The following is an 18,958-nucleotide window of genomic DNA, read 5'->3' on the forward strand; positions in this document are numbered from 1 at the left end:
ACAAAGAGAGAGGAAGTTAACTGTGACTTGAACGGGCAACGATGAGCCTCAGAGGAATAAATAACACCAAGAAGCAAGTTCACTTTGGGGAGGCAGGGATCGAGATTTAAAAAAACTAACTGGTCTGGTTGCTAAAACCAACCGTGGAAATATAAAACTTTCAGCTGTGGAGGGTGCTGGTACCTATTTTCTTTTAATAAATAATATTATTCCAGAATACTGCACTAAAGGAACAGCCATGTAAATGACTTTGTGACGCTCTCTACTCTTGAGTATCTCTACACATGTGAAGTTGTGCCCCCGACTGTGGTATTTCTCTTCATTGTGTCTTCTCTATTTATAATGGAAATAACTTGGAAGACGCGCTGACGTCATTGACTTAATTGGCAGTAAGCCATTTCTTACTATATTAAAGTCTGGCTCATTCTTTTTTGGCCATATTGTTTTTGAAAATGCAGAACATTCTTTTTTTCCCTGACTGGGGCTTTGATTCATTACAGTTCATCTTGGATTGGCACTTTGTTTTCAGCGGGATTATGACGGCAAGCATGAAGGAAACAGGGAAGTTCTGGGTGGAAACACTCAAACGACACGGAAGATAGCCGAATAGCTGCCATTGGGTTTCTATGAAGGGGCATTGTTGGTGCACCTTGTGTATAAATACACTACTACTTTCTACATAGGTTTAACAATGGTGATATCAGTGACAACTTGACTTTGCACAATTTGCGCCATGGGATCTCTTTCTCCTGCCTTTCTCTCACAGGCAAAGCAAATTATTCTCTGATCCAAGTTAATCATTAATACATTTTAGGTTTGAAATTGATCATTAACACACCTCTGGTCTTGTTTTTGTAAATATGTCAGTTTTTGTTAAAATACGGCAATTGTGAACAATATGTTTCTTTAAATCATTTAAAAGGTCAATACTTTGTCATCGGTAGTGGACGGCAGACTGATGCGCCACGTAAAGGACAATGAAACCCTGCTTTCGCTCTCGTCGAACATTTCCACCTGGCTGACCCCAAAGGTCATGGCTGTGTCCACGTTTTGTGTTGGCGAACAAAGTCTAAAAGCAGTCTTAATTTCCGTCTTATATCTTACGTGCATCACCCATTTTTTAATTTTTTTTAAGCTTCCCTTTTCAGATCAGCACATTGACACACAATCCATTTACAAAAATGCAGCAAACAAGGGACGAGAACAAAAAACATAATCTCAAAAGCAGGCGGGGCTTAAGAGTTACTGAATGTGTGGCACAGAAACAAAAAGCATCATGTAGCGTGTAGAAAGAGGGAGAGGGACGAAAGCGCCAGAACACCGCAGCCCGAAAAAGCAGAACCACCCTTTTTGTATGCCTGTGTGCGTGAATGAAAATGCTGCTTCATTGCAACCTGCTGACCACTGACTCTGCGGCAGCCCGTCCACATCCACAACGCCTGCAGTGTGTGTTTTGCAGAGCGGTAGCTATTTCTTAACCAAAAGATATGCAGATTATCCGCTGAGTGCGGTGGTTCTGATGCATGTGTTCATCAATTCACTGTTTAATGATATGCCGCTGTACCCAGAAATGATCATCACTTAAAAAATAAATACAAATACTCTACTTGGATAGAAGGAAAAGTAATTGCAACTGTGTGTGCAGAGCATTTTAATAGGAGCTGAGGGAAATGCCGACTTCATTACCGAATTGAGGTATCGACCTTATTATAGCCTGATACATGAAGCTAGTAACACCCCCGTTTGACACTTCTGAACAAAAGACATCTGCAACATTTATGTTACCGGTTTTAGACCTTTGTTTGATTCAATCACTAATACTTGTGAGTAATAATCACAGTTGTTGAAGCAGCTGTTTTTAAACTGTGATTCCTGATCTGATATTCTGCCTGTAACAATAAACAGTGCTGCATGTTACTTCTGGTAGTTCATGTTCTTTTTTTATGAACATAGAATTAATTCACTGTATCACCCTCCTCGACTGACAGAATGATAAAGGAATACGAGTCACATTGTAATGAATGACAAAGAGGCCATCGATGAGGGAAGAAGTTTTAGGCTTAGTGTGAACAGGTCTCTGTTTCAACACATTCACATTTATACAGACAAAGTCTGTTAATCTTAATTTCTTACTTGTGTGAGTGCAATTACAACTAAGAGCATTGTCCAAATCTTTGGACATCTACCGACTGGTTCTGTTGTCCCTTTTTAGATCTATATATATGTTTTAACTAATCAAAGCTCACTAGCCTAATTAAAAACACCCATGTGGCCTTATACTGTACATAGAATAATGGTTAATAATACAATATAAAACATTACCTTGCTACTAGGATCACACGCAGTTAAAGTTTGCCTTTTCGTAAAGTGCTTGTTAAAAAAAACAATTTGTATTTTAGAGTACTGTTGTTGGCTTTTGTGTTTTCGCCTCCTGGTCTTCAGCTGGTGTCCCTTGAAAAGTGCTTTGGTTGAGAAAAAGTGATCGACCACATCTTGGCCGAGGAAACTTCTTCATGATCAGCTGTTCTAGGATCATGAACACGGTGGATTATCAGTCGGAACTGATAATAAGGAAATCCTTTTGTGAACCAGAGTAACAGAAGCGGCGATGGCTGAAGAGTCACAGTTTTTGTGAGTATCTGCGCGTGAACCTCTGTTTCTACGCTTTGTCCACAGAGTCATACCTGTGGTGTACCTGTACAAGTGAGAGCTTGAAGGAGGGGGGGGGTGTATTTGTGTGTGTGAGTCTGCTACACCAGGTTCTCGATGCCGGGTAGCGGCTGCTGTATTGGCACAGGAGCCTCCGCGCTGCCGGCCTGCTGGGCGAGCTGCAGGACGGGCATGTTGCACAGCGGGCACACTTTCCTCACCTCCAACCACTTAATGAGGCACCTGGAAGAAAGCGTTTGGTTGAGGCCAAAATACCAAAAGGTGCATGAGAAGCGGGGCCAGAAAATGAAAACATGGGTTTGCTTGACTACATGAGAACATTTCATAGGTGAATCTGAAAAATCAACAAATCATAATTGTACATCAAATTGTTTAAACTCTGCAGTAGGGATGTTGGTATTGACTTAAATAATCTGTCTGGCTCTGATACCAATTAACAGCCACGAAAGGGCTTTAACGTCTAACTAACACTTTATTTTGATCAAGTGGGACAATCACAACCAACCACGCTAATCAGGAACATGAATTCTAACATACGGTCACACATAAAACCCTTATTATGAGATCGCTCAGCTTTCCAGCTGTGGTGCTGGCTCTGACAGGCAGATGATGTGCAGTATTATTACATTTCTAATCTTGTACTTCATATGACAGTTCTCTGAAAGAGGAGAAACGTAATGTCAAGCTGTCCACTAACTGATTAAATTAATCCAGCTAAAGTTGTAAAATAACTTTTTTATTAGACTTTACCAATGTAAGGACTTTAGATTGTTTTATACAAATGAAACAACTCCTTCAAATAAGGAGGAGAAGGCAAGCTCTTCACTGGTGAATGTTGTTGTTTGTGGTCTGATTAGAATGTGTGTGAATATGCTGATATAGTGTAAGAACTGGTGGGCACGGGGGGGGCGAGGGGGAAGTTCTGCACTTGGTACACACTTGGCGTTAGTTTTATGAAGAACAAAAATCGAATCATTAACTTTATTTATCGTTGTCGCCAACATGCAGTACATCCATGTAATGATTTGAAAATAACCACTTTATTCCTTAAATACTCCATTTATTTAAGTTTGTTTTCTTCTGTCTACTCACTGTCTCAGTTAAATATCCTAGAGGGAGTAAAGATGCATGAAAATGTTCTACTTTGTCGTGGTTCCACGGACACACATTAAACCTTGTACTTACTTCCTATGGAAGGCATGTTTGCATGGACAAATCCCCAGCTCATCTTTCTGTTTGAACTCCTCCAAGCACACTGCACAAATCTGAAAGAGGGAGGAGAAGTTGGAGATATTTTCTGGGGACACGATTGCAACAACTTTGTATTTGTTGGTTGTCCTCTAGTGTTGCACTTCCAGATAAATTGGCGACAATCTGCTGAATCAGAAAGACAGGATAACACGAGCATCCATCTTTCCAGTCTTTTCCCCTGCGTTTTTTAGGTCCAGGCTACAGTGGCAGCAACATTCATCTCTCCGGCTCGTTCTGTGTCTCCACAGGTATTTAGCCTGCGCTGGAATGTGTGATGGATGTTCATGAGGCATTCCAGTCGGAGTGTAGAACCACCTGGGCTGTCTCTCATGAACTAAAAAAGAATCTACTCATTTTTCCAACTTAAATATGGAATTTCCTTGTTTTCCCGTGACAATCCAGGGCTACTGGGCGTAGGTCAGCACTGGCATGCATCTAACCTCAAGGTGAAACTCAATATTGACAGGTGAAAAGAAGAGAATGACAGATGTAATGTCCTCACCCATAACAAAACTTTATCCGACCAGTGGGAGACATTTCCATAAAAGAGGGTTTTAATTTCGCACACAGTCTGTTTGGGCTTTCTAATCCTGCAACTATTGCCGCTTCAGCCACACATTTTAGCTTTTCCCCAGTTCTACATTATGAGGGAGGAAGAATAAGAAAGTGATGAAAAGGGCAGCGTGGGGGCTCCTCATGCTCTTTGAACACAGAGGAATTCTCTGTTGAGAGGTCGGCTTTGCTCTCCCTATTTGTGAACAGAGCAGTGTTTTTGTTCCTTTCAGTTCCATGTCCAAGATGTCACACTCACAGCTGGGATCTGTTTAGCATACGGGAAGTCGCCTCTTTACTACCAGTAAAGAGTACCAAGCCATAGCGCTTTATTTTAAATCAACGGAAAGCACAAAGCTTTGCCAATCCGAATAGCAGATAAATAGTCAAAATTAGATCATAAAAAGTACAGTGTATACTTGTCAGTACTTTACAGAATGTCCCTGTGCCAACTGGTTAAAGAGAGTGATACATTGTGGTGTGAACTGATAATAACTGAACAAAAGAACAGGATTGCTTACCTCATGCAAATTTAGCTCTTTGACTTTTTCCTTCTGAATTACCTGAGTGGCATAATAAAAGATTAAAAAAAGGTTAGTCACTGTGACATTAAAACATGGTGATACAACCGGGTCATGTTTGTGTGTCCCATATGTGAGCATTGCAGTCTTAAACAACCCACGGAGAAGTTGGACTAATTCATTCACTGGATTAATGCTTCTAGCCGGCAGGTAGTCATAACAGAATTTACTGTTAATGGTCATTGCAGTATTTGCTATGCCAGTGTGCGTGTGTGTGTGTGCGTGTACATGTGACGTGCCCTGGCGTGCATGTATGCATAATTGAAGGGCATTGCAGTCATGTTTATGCCTCCATCATTCCCTCTTAGTAGCCTCGCAGGCTGCACTTTGCTTGCACTCAGTCGCAGCAAACTGTGAACCTTTTCTCGCTCCCCTTCAGGTTAAGGGCGAGAATTGTGGGAACCCCTGTAAATATTTTCAAAGGGGCAAAATCTATTTTAAGCTTAAAATACCTGCAACTGCCAGCAGAGTCGTTAAATACATTTTTGCACCAGCAGGGGAGCAGAGCATCAACGTGTGTCGGTGTGCCGTCGGGAGTGCTTACTTGTTTGTATGCATATAGCTCTTTGTGCGCCTGGTGCCGTAATCTGGGGAGATGCAAAGACAAAACATCTTTTGGATTAGTAAGCGTTCCTTAACTGACTCTGTGAAATAGAGAGAAAGCAGTCATACAATCCTGGAAAGAGAGAAAAATGACAAACATGGATGTCATTTCCTTATGAATACTTGCCTTTTGACACTCAGTATAGTAACTTATCCCTTTGGTAACAAAGGGTCATCAAAAGCAATTCTCGATCCATAGAGAACAGTCTCAATAGGTGACAGACAGACAAAGGCAGAGCAGTTTTTCAGAACAGATGTTTATCTTAAGATGAAGATGATTGTGTTGTGCTGCACGAGTGTCATTGAGGGTATGACCGCCTCCGGCGTATGTTAATACAAATCAACTGGATTAACCAGAAAGGAGTGCAAATACACACATTTAGACAGGACAATAAGTCAAATATAAACTCACAATAGCACCCAAAATATTGGATCAAGCATTAAAACCATTATTGCGGGCTGTTGAGGCTTTCTTGAATAATGGTTAAAAAGGAAAATTATCCTAATGTTTAAGGTTGAACTCAAACTCTTTGTGTCCCTCTTCATAAACATTTCATTTTATAAATAGAGAAAAACAAAACAACAGAAAGTGCACTGGATAATAAGAGAATCTAGATTCTAGATACTGAAAACAACAATAAAATATGTAGAAAAAGGGGACAAAAACAAGAGAGATAGGAGAAATTCATAGGTTTGTAAGATTTACCTCCATTACAAGTAACCTTAACCTCTCGCAGCAGAGTGAGAGGGATCTGTAAAACAAGCAGCACAGTCTAGGAGAGAAACTGACATTTTCAAAGAGGTCAGCAGGAAAAGGTGCAGAGACCCCCAAGGGTGGGGACAATTGGTCATGGGTGGGGCTTGTGTGAGACTGATGGGGGTCGACCAACGGCCTTTAACTGCAATGTCAACGTGTGCAAGATTAGCCTGCTGAAAAAGGAGATTCCTCTTATTATTTGCCTGCAGTGAGCGAGCAACGCAAACTGTTAAATATGAATAACAGCCATCATTATAATGAAGAACGTCAAACTAAAACTTTCCTAAGCACTAAACTGTGTACGCGTATCTACGCGGGTAAACATTTGGACCCAGCTCTTGAATTCAGCATTGAAGGCCTTCCATGCTCAGGAAATACTCGCCGATCCTTGTAACGTTTACTTCCTTGGTCCCATCATTCTCATCATGACGCCTACTGCAGACTATGGGATAGGACAACCGTAGAGATTCAAGTTAACCATCGGCTAATTTGTAAAAAGTACTACTTTGTAAAAGTAGCCGGAAGGACGCTCGGAATTGTGCTCCCGTCATGCATGATGGTGATTACGGGCCGGTCCTTTGGCAAGCTGCATCTTTAGGTGCTCGTTTTGGGCCAAAATGCTGTTTTTGCATCTTGTGATTAAATCTTTCAGTGTTGAATCAGGGTCCTGAAGTCCTAAAGTGTGTTTTTTTTACAGTTAAATGAAGAATTAAAGGAACACAGGAGTAGTTAACCTACTTACCATTCGCCCTGCAACATAGGATATGGCAGGGTGGTGATGGGTGAATTGTGTTGGAAACTGCTGCTTCTCGCTGTCTCAGATAAAACATGCTGGACATTATTTCTGTTTGGTTAGTTGTTGGCGGGAGAAAACCCTGACAGCAACTTAATTGGACCGGTGCGGTGCTATTAAAAAGAGGGGCAAGGGAGCGACTAAAAACCACCTCCACTTCTCCTTTGTGGGAAATAAGTACTGGATTACACTTAAAAATAATTGCTTTAAAAAGGGGAGATTCAACAAGGATGATGTTAATGGTTACAAACAAGAGTTTTAAACACCCAAATGTTCATTTAATTTAAGGCCGTTAAAGGAGGTTACTTGGCTCTGAGTAAAAATAAATAGAACCGGTTCATTTGACGCCAAGTGCCATGATCTTAATAATGTAGACAAGCAGCTTTGGATCGCAGCGTAGTCACCAATTAGTATAATAACTACCGTCTCCAAACACTTTGGCCTTTTGTGAAAATTTATACAATTACCATACAATTACAATTCAGGCAGATACAAAAACCCACATTTCTAAATGAACCCTAAGGAAATAAATGAGTAATAATATTCCAACCTCAACTAAGCGCCATTATGACGATGACAGTGTCTGCTGAATAGAAACTACATTGTTATTCAATATTTATATTTTTTGTGTGGATATCATGACTATAATAACTTCCAGATGCAGACATTTTTAACACTGACCTTTAAAAGGCATTTTTTTAAACTTTCTTAGATGAGTAGATATAACATTTCAAGCTTATCAATTGAGAAACATTAGTATATCATTTTGGGTTGTAATGTGTTTCTTTAAATAATTGCATATTTGTGATTTTGATCCTGGCAGCGCATGAGCAGGATAACGCAGTCTACTCGGTTGATTACATTTTTCACCACGTATTAATGATTTGTTTCACGCGGTGAGTAGACGATGTGGCCAGCCACAGGACCCCTGTGTGACACTTCATTGTCCCAAACTCACGTCTTCAAACACTAAAAGTGGTGATAAGCAAACCCAAAGCTACGAGGTGCATGGGCGTTACCTTATTAAGTAGCAGCAGAAGAGGAGGCTGAGGATGAAGACGAAGATGGCCGTCCCAAACACCACAATGTAGATGTTAAGGGGAAGGTTCTGGAACCCTATATTTGGCATCCTGAAACTGTAGTGAGGGAAATCGGAGCTCATGGATATTCTGGATGGAGAGAGACAAATGGCAAACAGTACATCAGAATTTCCACATAGTTTGACACGTTCAGAGAGTGGACAGAAAAAAAGGGAAAAACATGTTATGATAGAAAGTGGAACTGAGGGTAAGTTAGTTTTACTTTTACATTCAGTATTGCAGGGGACATGACATACGTCACGGTGAAGGGTTTTGTGTCACTGTAAATGTTGAAGTTCGCTTCGTCCACCAGACTCTAAATCTGTAGACTTCTACGGACCCTAAAACCTCAGAATCAACAGAGCTATGGCGCAATATGTAATAAAAGGGCAACCAGAAACCTTTTTTGTGACGACAGATTATATTCCCATTTACATATTTTGTGATTAGCAGACAGCTCAAGCTTTGCTCCTTCTCAATTTTACAGCGTCCTTGTTTTAAAATAAACATGGCACATTCACATCACCGTTATTTATGACCAAACTGGCACAGAGCTATTCTAACCCTTCTAAAGGGCTACATTAAAAGGTATTTGGAAACATTGTGGGAGCATAACTAAACATATTTTGATTCATAAAAGCCAAGGCAAACAAACGACGGCCCATTGGTCGAGTGCTCTTACTCAATATACCCAAGGGACACAACTGGACGTGTCTACGCCCGCCCAGAGAGGAGGAGGAGAGAACAGGAATAACTTTGGCTCCTTTATGCCCCTCCCCTTCACTAACCACCGAGGGCTTCATTCCAAAACTCAGTGGAAAGTTTTGTCGAGGCCATCAACAGTTGTCTTCTTACGATGACACTACACGCACAAAACAGGGAAGTTTACACTTTATACTCTAACAATGGTGCCATTGTCTCTCAGCATTAACCTCAGAATGCTCTAAATAACATTTCTCCAGCCGGTACCTTCACTCATGATCGGGGGTCTCAGTACAGAACCAATGGTCTCTCATATAAAGAGGGGAAGACAAAGCAGTGTCATCTGTGAGATATGCTCACCTCCATCTGGCTTTACCCAAAGACAGCGCTCCTGGTAGGATGCCTGGCTCATTACATCAAGGTCATCCGGATAAATACACGTCTCACAAGGACAATGACGCTATTTCCGCCAACTGAGCGGTTACACTTGTATTTTACATTGCATATCACTGCAAAGGACCAACACAGCCAGTGGTACACAGGAGAGGAGACGATGGGGCACGAAAGCCATATTAAGCCTGAGCTTTATCTTCGCTAAATGTCCCGACCAGTGCAAATGTGTTCATGGGACAAACAGCTTAGAGACACATTGCACAACTTGTTTGTACACCACTGCATTAACTTGAAAGCGGCCCTTTTCCGGCCTAGTTTGCAAGAAGGACTGATGTCAATATGGCCTAACAACTACATCTGATCTTACTATCGTTGTGTGGACACACGCATGCAGTGCACACATACCCGGCTGGTGCCTTCATGCTGAAGAGGAGAGCGATCTGTGTCTCTGTAACACGGGCCGTTGAGAAGTGACACAACTCATCCTTAAGAGCCTCGTTGTGCCAACAAGTGTTGTGTAGCCACATGGATTCAACACACACACACACACACACACACACAAACCCCTCTGGGGAAACTTAAGAGTGACATACCGACAGTCAATCTTGAAGCGCAGATGATTAAGTAAGAACAGAGGCCTTTAATGAGCAGATGGAAAAACCTTCTGTCAGTATAAATAAAACGCATTTCTGAACATATGTGACAGTATGTGATGGTGTCCATGGTCGCTCTGGCTTTAAGCTGCAGCTCCTGTAGCCCCCGGGGGATATTTTTAGAGCTTTTCCTTCCGATTAGCTTTAGTTAGCTGCGGCTCACCACCAGAGCTAACAAACACCTCCAGTGACTTGGCAGCTTCGGCTGCACTGCAAATTTCTCATGCATGTTTCCGATAGTGGTGGACATTATTGATATATTGGTAAAGACAACATCAAGGAATGTGAAGAGAGCGGTCTTGTCCTTTTCTTTGAGACCAGACACTATTACATTTACTGTACTCTAGTAGAAACAGTGCACACAAAGAAACTGATATTCATCTTTAATTTTTTTTACTTTTAAAAAGCTAGTCTGGTTCCAGCCAACAAGCGTATACCCACAATATCTCTCAATAGCAAATAAGTCTTAGAATAATGCTTTGAATTTGGACTATTTAAGGAAAAAACTTAAATGAGCACCTGGAGAAACACAAGTGCAAATACCTCTATACCGACTCAAAAAGAGGACTGAATGGATAAATTAAGAACGTTTATAGTGTTAGTGTTAATCTTTGAATCTTTCAACTGATTTGCAGTCAATGCCGAGGCCCATTGAAGCCACTCTGCCAGTACAATGGCTGACTGAAAGAATATCATCTATAATGACTTCTGCCATGGCATTCATTCTGGCAATAATTGAGGCTTAGCACTTGCACTGCTTCCTCTTACTAAAAAGCTTCCTGCTCATCTAAAAATACCTCGTCTTTGAAACCAAAGGGCTCACTCGGGACCAAAGCCAAACTTCCACGCATCACCGGGTAGAAAAGTGAACAAAAATGTGAATGTACAGCGAGGCAGCACTGACAAAGCGCTCTCCACCGCACAACGACAAAATATGATGTTGTTTCCAACACATCTCATGTAGAGTATAATATACTAGAGAGAAAACAGCACTTAGAAGACCCTGTTCAATGCCAAGTCATCATATATCTCTGTGATTGAAGAGGGCAGATCCTCACTCAGACATTTTAACATGGCCTCATTCTGTTATATAACCAGCAACAGTACCACGCACGGCACATCGTATCCAAAGGAAATGAGCATGAGTGGGCAAACCACTCGTTGCAGTTTTCGTGTGCAGTTTCCATAAGAAAATCTTTATGTTTTCAAATGAGGTGATGGAGAAGAAGGAGAGAACAAAGCCAAGGAGTGCCATTTCCCCATAATGATGAACATAAACAGAACATAAAAACAGATTAGCTCCTAGATGTTGTAGTGGATAGCAACATAACTTATGTTTTATGATTAGTGGGTGGTCACTAATCACAACTACAAGCCCACTTATTCTCATGTCAGCAGATATGGAGGTTTCGCGGTGCTTGTTTTGAGCTTCTGAGTAATCTTTTAAGACGCAACACAATAGTTATCTCACGGTCCAAAACGTACGCTTCAATGTGAACGTTTTGGAAAGGAATCCACCAGGAGGCCGCTTTTAATCATCCCAAAGAAGCCTGCAAAAGTGTCCAGGAAACGATTTATTAATCAGCAAACGATTGGGTAAGTCAGCGAGGAAGGGCGCATGACAATCACCCATCCATGAACTCTACGCCCTTTTGTGAACTGAACACAGGCCACTCCGTTACCTAAGAGAGAGAAACAACAGACTTCCACTGTCACAGTATGATTCATTTTTTAGTGACGCCTTTATAGAATGAAGCCATTCCGTGTGCTGCTGTCCCTGTTGCCTGGGAACTCCCTGCTTCATCCGAAGATAACATCACTCCCTTACTTTGTAACACAGTTTACCTTGGTTGGCTTGACAACAGTTCTTGAATTGTCTTTTCCACGACTCGGCCTATAAGTACATTTATTTGGGTCCATGTTTCGCATATCTCTCAGGAATCTGATGACTAATACTGTCATTTTTGTCAGGAAAATATACCCTTGTTCTCAGTAGTTTCCCAAACTGCCCTCCCCAAAATAGTGCTTTTATTTTCTCGTTTTATCTTACCAATCAAATTTCAAATTCCCAACCCCCAAAACCACAGCTCTGTTTAGCAGTTTTTTAGGATCGGCCCACAACATCCCATTCACAAGATGCTGCCCAAAAGAGAAGTGGAAATTTCCACTAGCAGCCACAGTCGGCCATGAGATTTGCACATCTGAAACTCAATATGCCAAAGGGCAGCAACAAACACCGCGGCCTCAGAGGCGAAAGGGCTCTGAACTTGCACACCGGTTCTTTTGCAATATGAGTGGGGGGGTGTTTTGGGACACTGCCCATTCACATGTCTGACCGTCAATCAAAACAAGATCGCTCCAGGTTGACATGTTTTATGACAAGAGAGGCTCAATAAATCGTCCTTTCGGATGAAAGGGAGAAAAAAATGAATCAGGCACAAAGCCGACTTAATATCTACTCAATGCCGGCTGCTGATTTACAGAATACTGGATTACTGGATTTACAGCTAATGCCACCCCATTCACCATAGAACACTTATGTTTTCATACAAAATGCTGTCATTTAAAAATGTGTCTGCAAAAACACAGCTCAGCTACCTGCTGTTTGTGTATGTTGTTTATTATATTGATGACTTTACTGAAAGCTTCAACGGCACATGTTATTAAATTCAAAGCAAATTGTAAATTTGGACCTTCTATATCTATGCTACGACAATCCATGTCTACTTCATAAAAGAGTTTATCTATTAATGTATGAGTAATAATATAAGAAATATTACCAAAACCTACATAGCCCTTTCCGTTAAAACGCAATAAATCCCTAGAATAGTGTCTGAGAATGTAAAGTGGTAGAAGACAAGCCTCTAAGCAATCTACTCGTGACTGGTTTGAGTCCAGAATAAAGGTTCAACATCATGTAAATGGCCCCTGAATCAGAAGCGTGTCGTGACCTTTGATATATATTTGCCCTTTTGCTCTCTCTGCCTCCCTCTGAATCCAACCATTCCTCATCGGACTCTGATTGTAACACAAGCTGACACAAACATCGAGGAACTGACACACACAGCTGTCTCATACCACCAGTCCTGTCCCCTCGTATCCAGTGCCTTATCTTTCTGGATTTAAACACACACACACACACACACACCTTTATATCAAGAGTGGTGTGCTTCAAAACAATCATTTGCAAATAGTAACAGTGAACAAAATCATCTTCCAACTGTATCAACGCTAATCTGACACCATGTTATTTCCCAACTGCGTACTAATGAGAAACCAGACCGTTGGTCTACAGTGTGCATCACGTGAACTATTAATATAACTGGGAGTCATGTGAGGGTGAGTAAGTCATCCTGAAACATGAAAACAACCGGAACCACTTTTGAGTCATCACCTCCTGGGGTTATCATCTACTAACATGTAGGTAATAAGGAAATGTTTTAAGAATAAACAAAAGAGTCCAAAGGTCATAAACTGTGACTGAATCTGAAATGTTATGTTATGTATTTAGTGGAGAACTCATTTGTATGTCTACTCAGGGAAGCTACTTTCAATTTCAGTGATGCATTACTTGTGAATTGAAGAAATGTGTTAAGAGCTCCTTGTGGCTGATACAGTTTAGATTATGATTATTCAACTAAACGGTCGCATTAAGGTAATGAATAAAAGCCCGCATATTTATCAAGAACCAATGTGCATGCAGGCATATACTGCTTGTCCCTTTTTGGAATTGCTTGGCGCCGCTGCTTGCAGGGTTCTTGAACTGCTGATCGCTCCTTGACTCAAGGGGGCTGCAGAGGAGTTTGGTTGTGCAAAATCGTGCAGCAAAAAGGGAACCGCAGAAGACAGGCTCGACTGAAGGTCCAGTCAAACAATATTACAGTTGTAGCTACTTGAAAGGAGCCCCTACCAGAAGACTTACGGTAACTACACGGTGTGGGTTTTGTGGAGATTTACTGTATTGTAAACACAGCAGCTTATTTGGATTCAAGTTCAGCTGATGACGTGCGCCACGAGGGTTCACCATAGAAAGTGAAAGTATGTCATACTTCTCAAACACAAAAAAAACATTTTCGTTTTCTATGGTTTGACAACAAATTCATCGAGCTGCATTTAGCCAACAATAAGAAGGTAGGAGCTAAACGCAATATTGCGTAACATAGAATCAAATCTCCTTCTCGTATTCTACCTTCATTATATGTGAGCACAGCTAATCACTCAGATGGTGCAGCAATGTGTATTTGAAACCATCCGGGTTGACATCTGTAAGGAAGCACTAGTCTGACTAAGATCAGTTATGTCATGTGGTATTTGGCTATTTATCAACCTTCGCTGCCCAGTCTGAGTTTAAGTATGTTCACAAGTGATGCTCTTTTCCTGTTCACCAGAAAATGGCATCATCGGTTACTGGTGTCAACACACAACACAATCCCTATGCAGCCATTGACAAGCAGGCGTTGATGTTTGAATGGTGTCTTTGTCCTCCTGGTGTCACTATCGCTTTAATCACAGGAGGGGGGATTTGTATACTTGGTGATACTGTGTGTCCACACACTCATAGCCAAGCTCCATCACTGCGATGCAGGGCACGCCCACATGCACTAATATGCAACAAAAGCATGCACATCCGGCCATGTAATGTCAACACAGCAAAGAAGAAGCTCAGATAACAAGACATAAAGATGAGGATTGATTTGTGTGTCTGCTCGGTTAGACATTACTCCATGTAAATAGTTAGTTGGCTTCTATAACAATGTTTAGAATACGAAAAACAGCTCCTTTAACCTCTGATGTGCAGTCACAGTTTGTTTGATGTCGGATTTAAGGTTTTGCATGTTTCCCAATTTTAATAATATGATAAATGAGTAAAAGATGTGATAATTTAACACTTAAAGGTTGATGAAAAGGGTTTTATATATCTTAAAGTAGGGCTAAGTACAAATGCAATGACGATATCATATATTGAGATATTGTGACACGTTTAAAGCGGCTGAGTGTATAATAGTAAGCACATACTAACACCAATTCATCCGAAAATCTGATGTAAAATGGTTTGAGCGATATAAATAAATAAAAGATGGCAGTTTTGTTTTGACATCCAACTTTGCATTACCACTCCGTTCAATGTGATCTACAAACATGATGATTGGACTGAAGTTCTTTGTTTTCATTCGACATCTTATTCACAGAGTATACAGAAATAAGCTTTACCATATGGTTATTTCATATTTATTAATGTGGTTACTATAACATCTATATATCTAGCAGATATTTAAGCCATGTTGCCAATCTATTATCAGACTGTACAAGGGGGGTTTAACATGTGTTTAGGACCTCTGACCACTATTGTACAGAAAATTAAACATTTTTACTGTACAAATAAAGAGATCCTTCTAAAAAGATGTCCAGAACACATATATATTAGTCCTTGTTTGGAATTATTAAGAAAATATCGATAAATTATATTTTTTAACCTGCCAGTATAGGAATTCTCTAAATTTGTATAGTAAAAATATTTCATTTTCTGTACGGGAGTAGTTAGAGAGGTCTTGAACCCACATACTTCTGTTATTGCCTGGAGTTATTGATTAAATCGCTTTTATTCCAGTTACACGTTTAATACCGTAAATGTCAGCATATAGGTGCATGCAAATGTCAGCATGTAGAATTCAAGTGTCCGCTTAGTTGACCGCAGGGTAACAAGTCACTGTTCAGAAACGTAAAGATAGTGACGCAATCGTCTCTGGATATCCTTCTTAGCAGTGTCCTACGTCATAAAAGCAAAATGAATATGACCCCTGCCGGTGTCAGCTATGCTCAGTCCTGACTGAAATAACCGTGTTTGCGCCGCACGCGGTGTTCTGATCGCGCGCGATGGCATTCACGCGAACCTTAAAACAGCCACCGGGGAGACGCGCGTCCCGGCCCGACACGATGCGGTCAGTGTGGACGGAAACACGGGAGAAGCCCCGCTGTCTCCCTGCCGCGCGTTTCCCCACAGACGTCTGCACGGTTTGGTTAAAAAGTGAGTTTAATTATACGGGTTGTTGTTCCCCCCCACCCCACCCCCGGTGCAGCTCGCTGTAAAGCCCCGACGTAACAATGATGTCATGTCATCTGAATGATTAAAGACCAGCTGGGTGGTGTTGACTACCGGGGGCAGGAGGCGGCTGGGCGTAGGCTCGCGAGCAGCCCTCCCCAGAATGAACTGGTAGAGACCGTCCACACGTCGGACGCCTCGGAACGTAACAGCATGCGAAAGAATTGGCGCGTATAATAAATCCCGCGGTGGGGAGGCGGCCATCCACTCACCGGCACGTCGCTCAGTCGCCTCGGTGGGTTTTTTCGTCACACACTCCGCGAGGGGGAAGGGGGTGGTGGAGGAGGGGGGGGGGGGGGGGGGGGGGGGTTGCAGAAAGGCGTTGAGAAGACAAGTTGAACCGAAAGCAAAGTGTGTGTGTGTGGGTGGGGGGAGGATGGGGGTCCCCGGCAGCATAAATAATAATAATTAAAAAAAATCCGCTTTATCTTCGCGTAACCGATCCGCCGCTGCAGGGCGACCTCATCACAGCGCGCGATGTCGACGACGGCGACGAAGGCTGCGTGGTCACCCGACGGTGAAGAAGAAAAGGAGGTGTTGGGCAAAATGAATGCCCGTTGGCTGGGTGGAGGTGGAGGGTGGGGGGGCTTCCTTGCAGTAAGGATTTTGAAGAAAAAGAAAAAAAATCTTTATATCCGCCGTTGGCAGTGGGGTTCGTGGTAGTGGCGGTCTGCACGGCGCGCACGTAGACGTCCTACTGAACCCACCACCACCAGCAGCCAGGTCCCACCTCCTCCCAGTCAGCAAGGCATGCGCACCCCCCTCCCCTACTCCTCCCCACCCGAGGTGTTTGCGTACGGCGTGTCCGGGGGAGCGATGCTGAGCGTGGGAGGGGGGGATGGGGGGGGCGCGCACATGGTCACGTAGCTCATTGCAAGCGAGTCTTTATAAGTATAAACGGTATATTTTATACGATAGTGCGTCGCGGTCGCGGTAAAAGAAAATTCTAGAAAACCAGGAGCGCTTCATTCATATTCTACAGAAATATGAAATGATCGACGTTACAGCACCATTTAGGGCGCGTATACATGGATAAACAAAAGTATCAGCAAGACAATGCACAATAACGGTAAAAAGAGCAAAAACAAAACACTGTATCAAATAACAATGTCAAAAGTATCAGTAATCATTGTGAAGTAACAAGTAAAAACTATACTGCATGTTAACAAAGAACGATGAATACATGTAAGAACCACACATGGGAATCAGGAAATATTAACTACATTATAACATAACTGCAATTTAATAAAAGTGAAGTTAATAATCTGCTAATATGTGAATTTGTTGGACTTGTTTGAGAAAGAAAAATGTTTACAGGCTTTAGGCTGAACTTTTCCATTTTACAGTTTCTGTTTGGTTGCTTTTTTAAAACAGGCAATAAAGTAAAAAGTAGTTTTGGTTATTTTGGTGGTGGAGAACAAACTCTGAACTTATTGCGCCACAGTTTGAAAAAATACCCCATTGTAAGTAAAGGTTATGTATTTGAAATTTTACACTATACACTATCAAGAGTACTTGGTATGCACAGTGGTCCCTTTCAAAGAGGTAGGTTGTTCTTGTTGCTTTTATTCATGTTTTATTATCTGTGAAGCATGTGAAAGCGAATTGTCATTAACGATTGTTTATCAATTAGTTACAACACTACACCTTTCCGCGATGAAAAGTGACACCGATCTTATGAGCTGTTGTGACAGTAAGGAAAAGGGATTATCACACGCATTAAAAGGATGCTAAGTGTAACACTCATATTATGAAAAAATACCTCATACATTTATAACAACTAATACGGTTTCTCCATTGAGGCCAAAATAGATTAAGCACCTATAAAAACTTCAGCTTTGAAAGAGCAGAATGATCCGAGTTGCCTGGCTTAGACTCATACGCAGAGGAGGATAATTTATCAGCTCACAGTTAACAAGCTCTACTTCTGAGAGGAACACTCCTCTCGCCTGTCGTGTCACTGTCTAGAAGTGAATAACTGAATTATAGTCCATGTGTTGTGCTGCAGGAAACCTTGTTATCTAGTGCGTATGCTCATGGGAAATCTTTTCCACATCTCATTAAAATCATAAATTCCGGATAATCCGAATAATGTTTGTGGTGAGGGAGAAGTCTGGAGCCAGGCCATAATATCTATAATTCATTCCTAAGTTTTCAAATCACTGATCAAATTACTTTTTTTAATGAATTTTTCCACTGTAGCATTGACTCAGTCATTCTTTACATTGCAAACTACATATGTGGTGTTATCAAGACTATGTTCACAATACCAACCAAAGCATTTTGTCGTGGTAACTGACAGTTAAAGATCTGTGAGTTTGGTGCGACACATTTGCTGAAACTCACCAGCCATTTCTAACGCACCCACACGCACAGCACAACACAATTCAGACACTTCCTCCTAAGAAATATGAACACCGTATCCAGGAAGCCACACTTTGGCCACCCAGCCCGGCACTTTGCCTCCTTTGGAAGTAGTGGAGAAGCACGACGATTCCCCACTGCCCATCACTATGAGCGCATGTCAATGAGGTGCCAATGACAGGATTGCATTGTGAGATGGGCACAGAGTGGGAGTGCCATGTGACACTCCTGAATGGGCTGCCGGGGGTTGGTCGGGGGGGAAGGATGGCAGCAATCACAAAGGCCTATTGAGGGTCGCAGACTAGGTACAAGACTGGCACTGGTCCTCCTTCCCTTCCATGGGATGGGCAGGAGGAGGCTGCTGCTGCTTTGGTACTGACTGAATGGAGGGATTATTTCTGAAGAATTGGAGAGAGGAGGTTTATTATCACCATCCTACGCTTCCTTTAGTCTGTTGATG

At 41.9% G+C, this 18,958-nt stretch overlaps 1 protein-coding gene across 2 annotated transcripts in view; it reads right to left on the reverse strand.

Moving 5' to 3' along the window:
* The window catches only part of rnf24 (ring finger protein 24), a 17,194-nt gene extending 318 nt beyond the window's left edge, over positions 1–16,876 (reverse strand). Inside the window, exons 1-6 of one of the 2 annotated variants that reach the window (XM_040187694.2) lie at positions 16,347–16,876; positions 8,227–8,376; positions 5,599–5,641; positions 4,995–5,036; positions 3,856–3,935; positions 1–2,892 (exon numbers count right to left, since the gene is read on the reverse strand). The exon at positions 1–2,892 is cut by the window's left edge and continues 318 nt beyond it. In XM_040187694.2, the coding sequence (XP_040043628.1) occupies positions 2,751–2,892; positions 3,856–3,935; positions 4,995–5,036; positions 5,599–5,641; positions 8,227–8,369 (450 nt within the window). In that variant the 5' untranslated portion in view covers positions 8,370–8,376; positions 16,347–16,876 and the 3' untranslated portion in view covers positions 1–2,750. Of the gene's footprint in view, positions 2,893–3,855; positions 3,936–4,994; positions 5,037–5,598; positions 5,642–8,226; positions 8,377–9,786; positions 9,933–16,346 lie in introns of those variants that run through there. The other variant, XM_078109068.1, reaches the window with a different exon arrangement.
* Between the last annotated feature and the right edge of the window lie 2,082 nt (positions 16,877–18,958).

The sequence above is a fragment of the Gasterosteus aculeatus genome, chromosome 9 (genome assembly GCF_964276395.1).
Source record: "Gasterosteus aculeatus chromosome 9, fGasAcu3.hap1.1, whole genome shotgun sequence".
NCBI lineage: Eukaryota > Metazoa > Chordata > Actinopteri > Perciformes > Gasterosteidae > Gasterosteus > Gasterosteus aculeatus.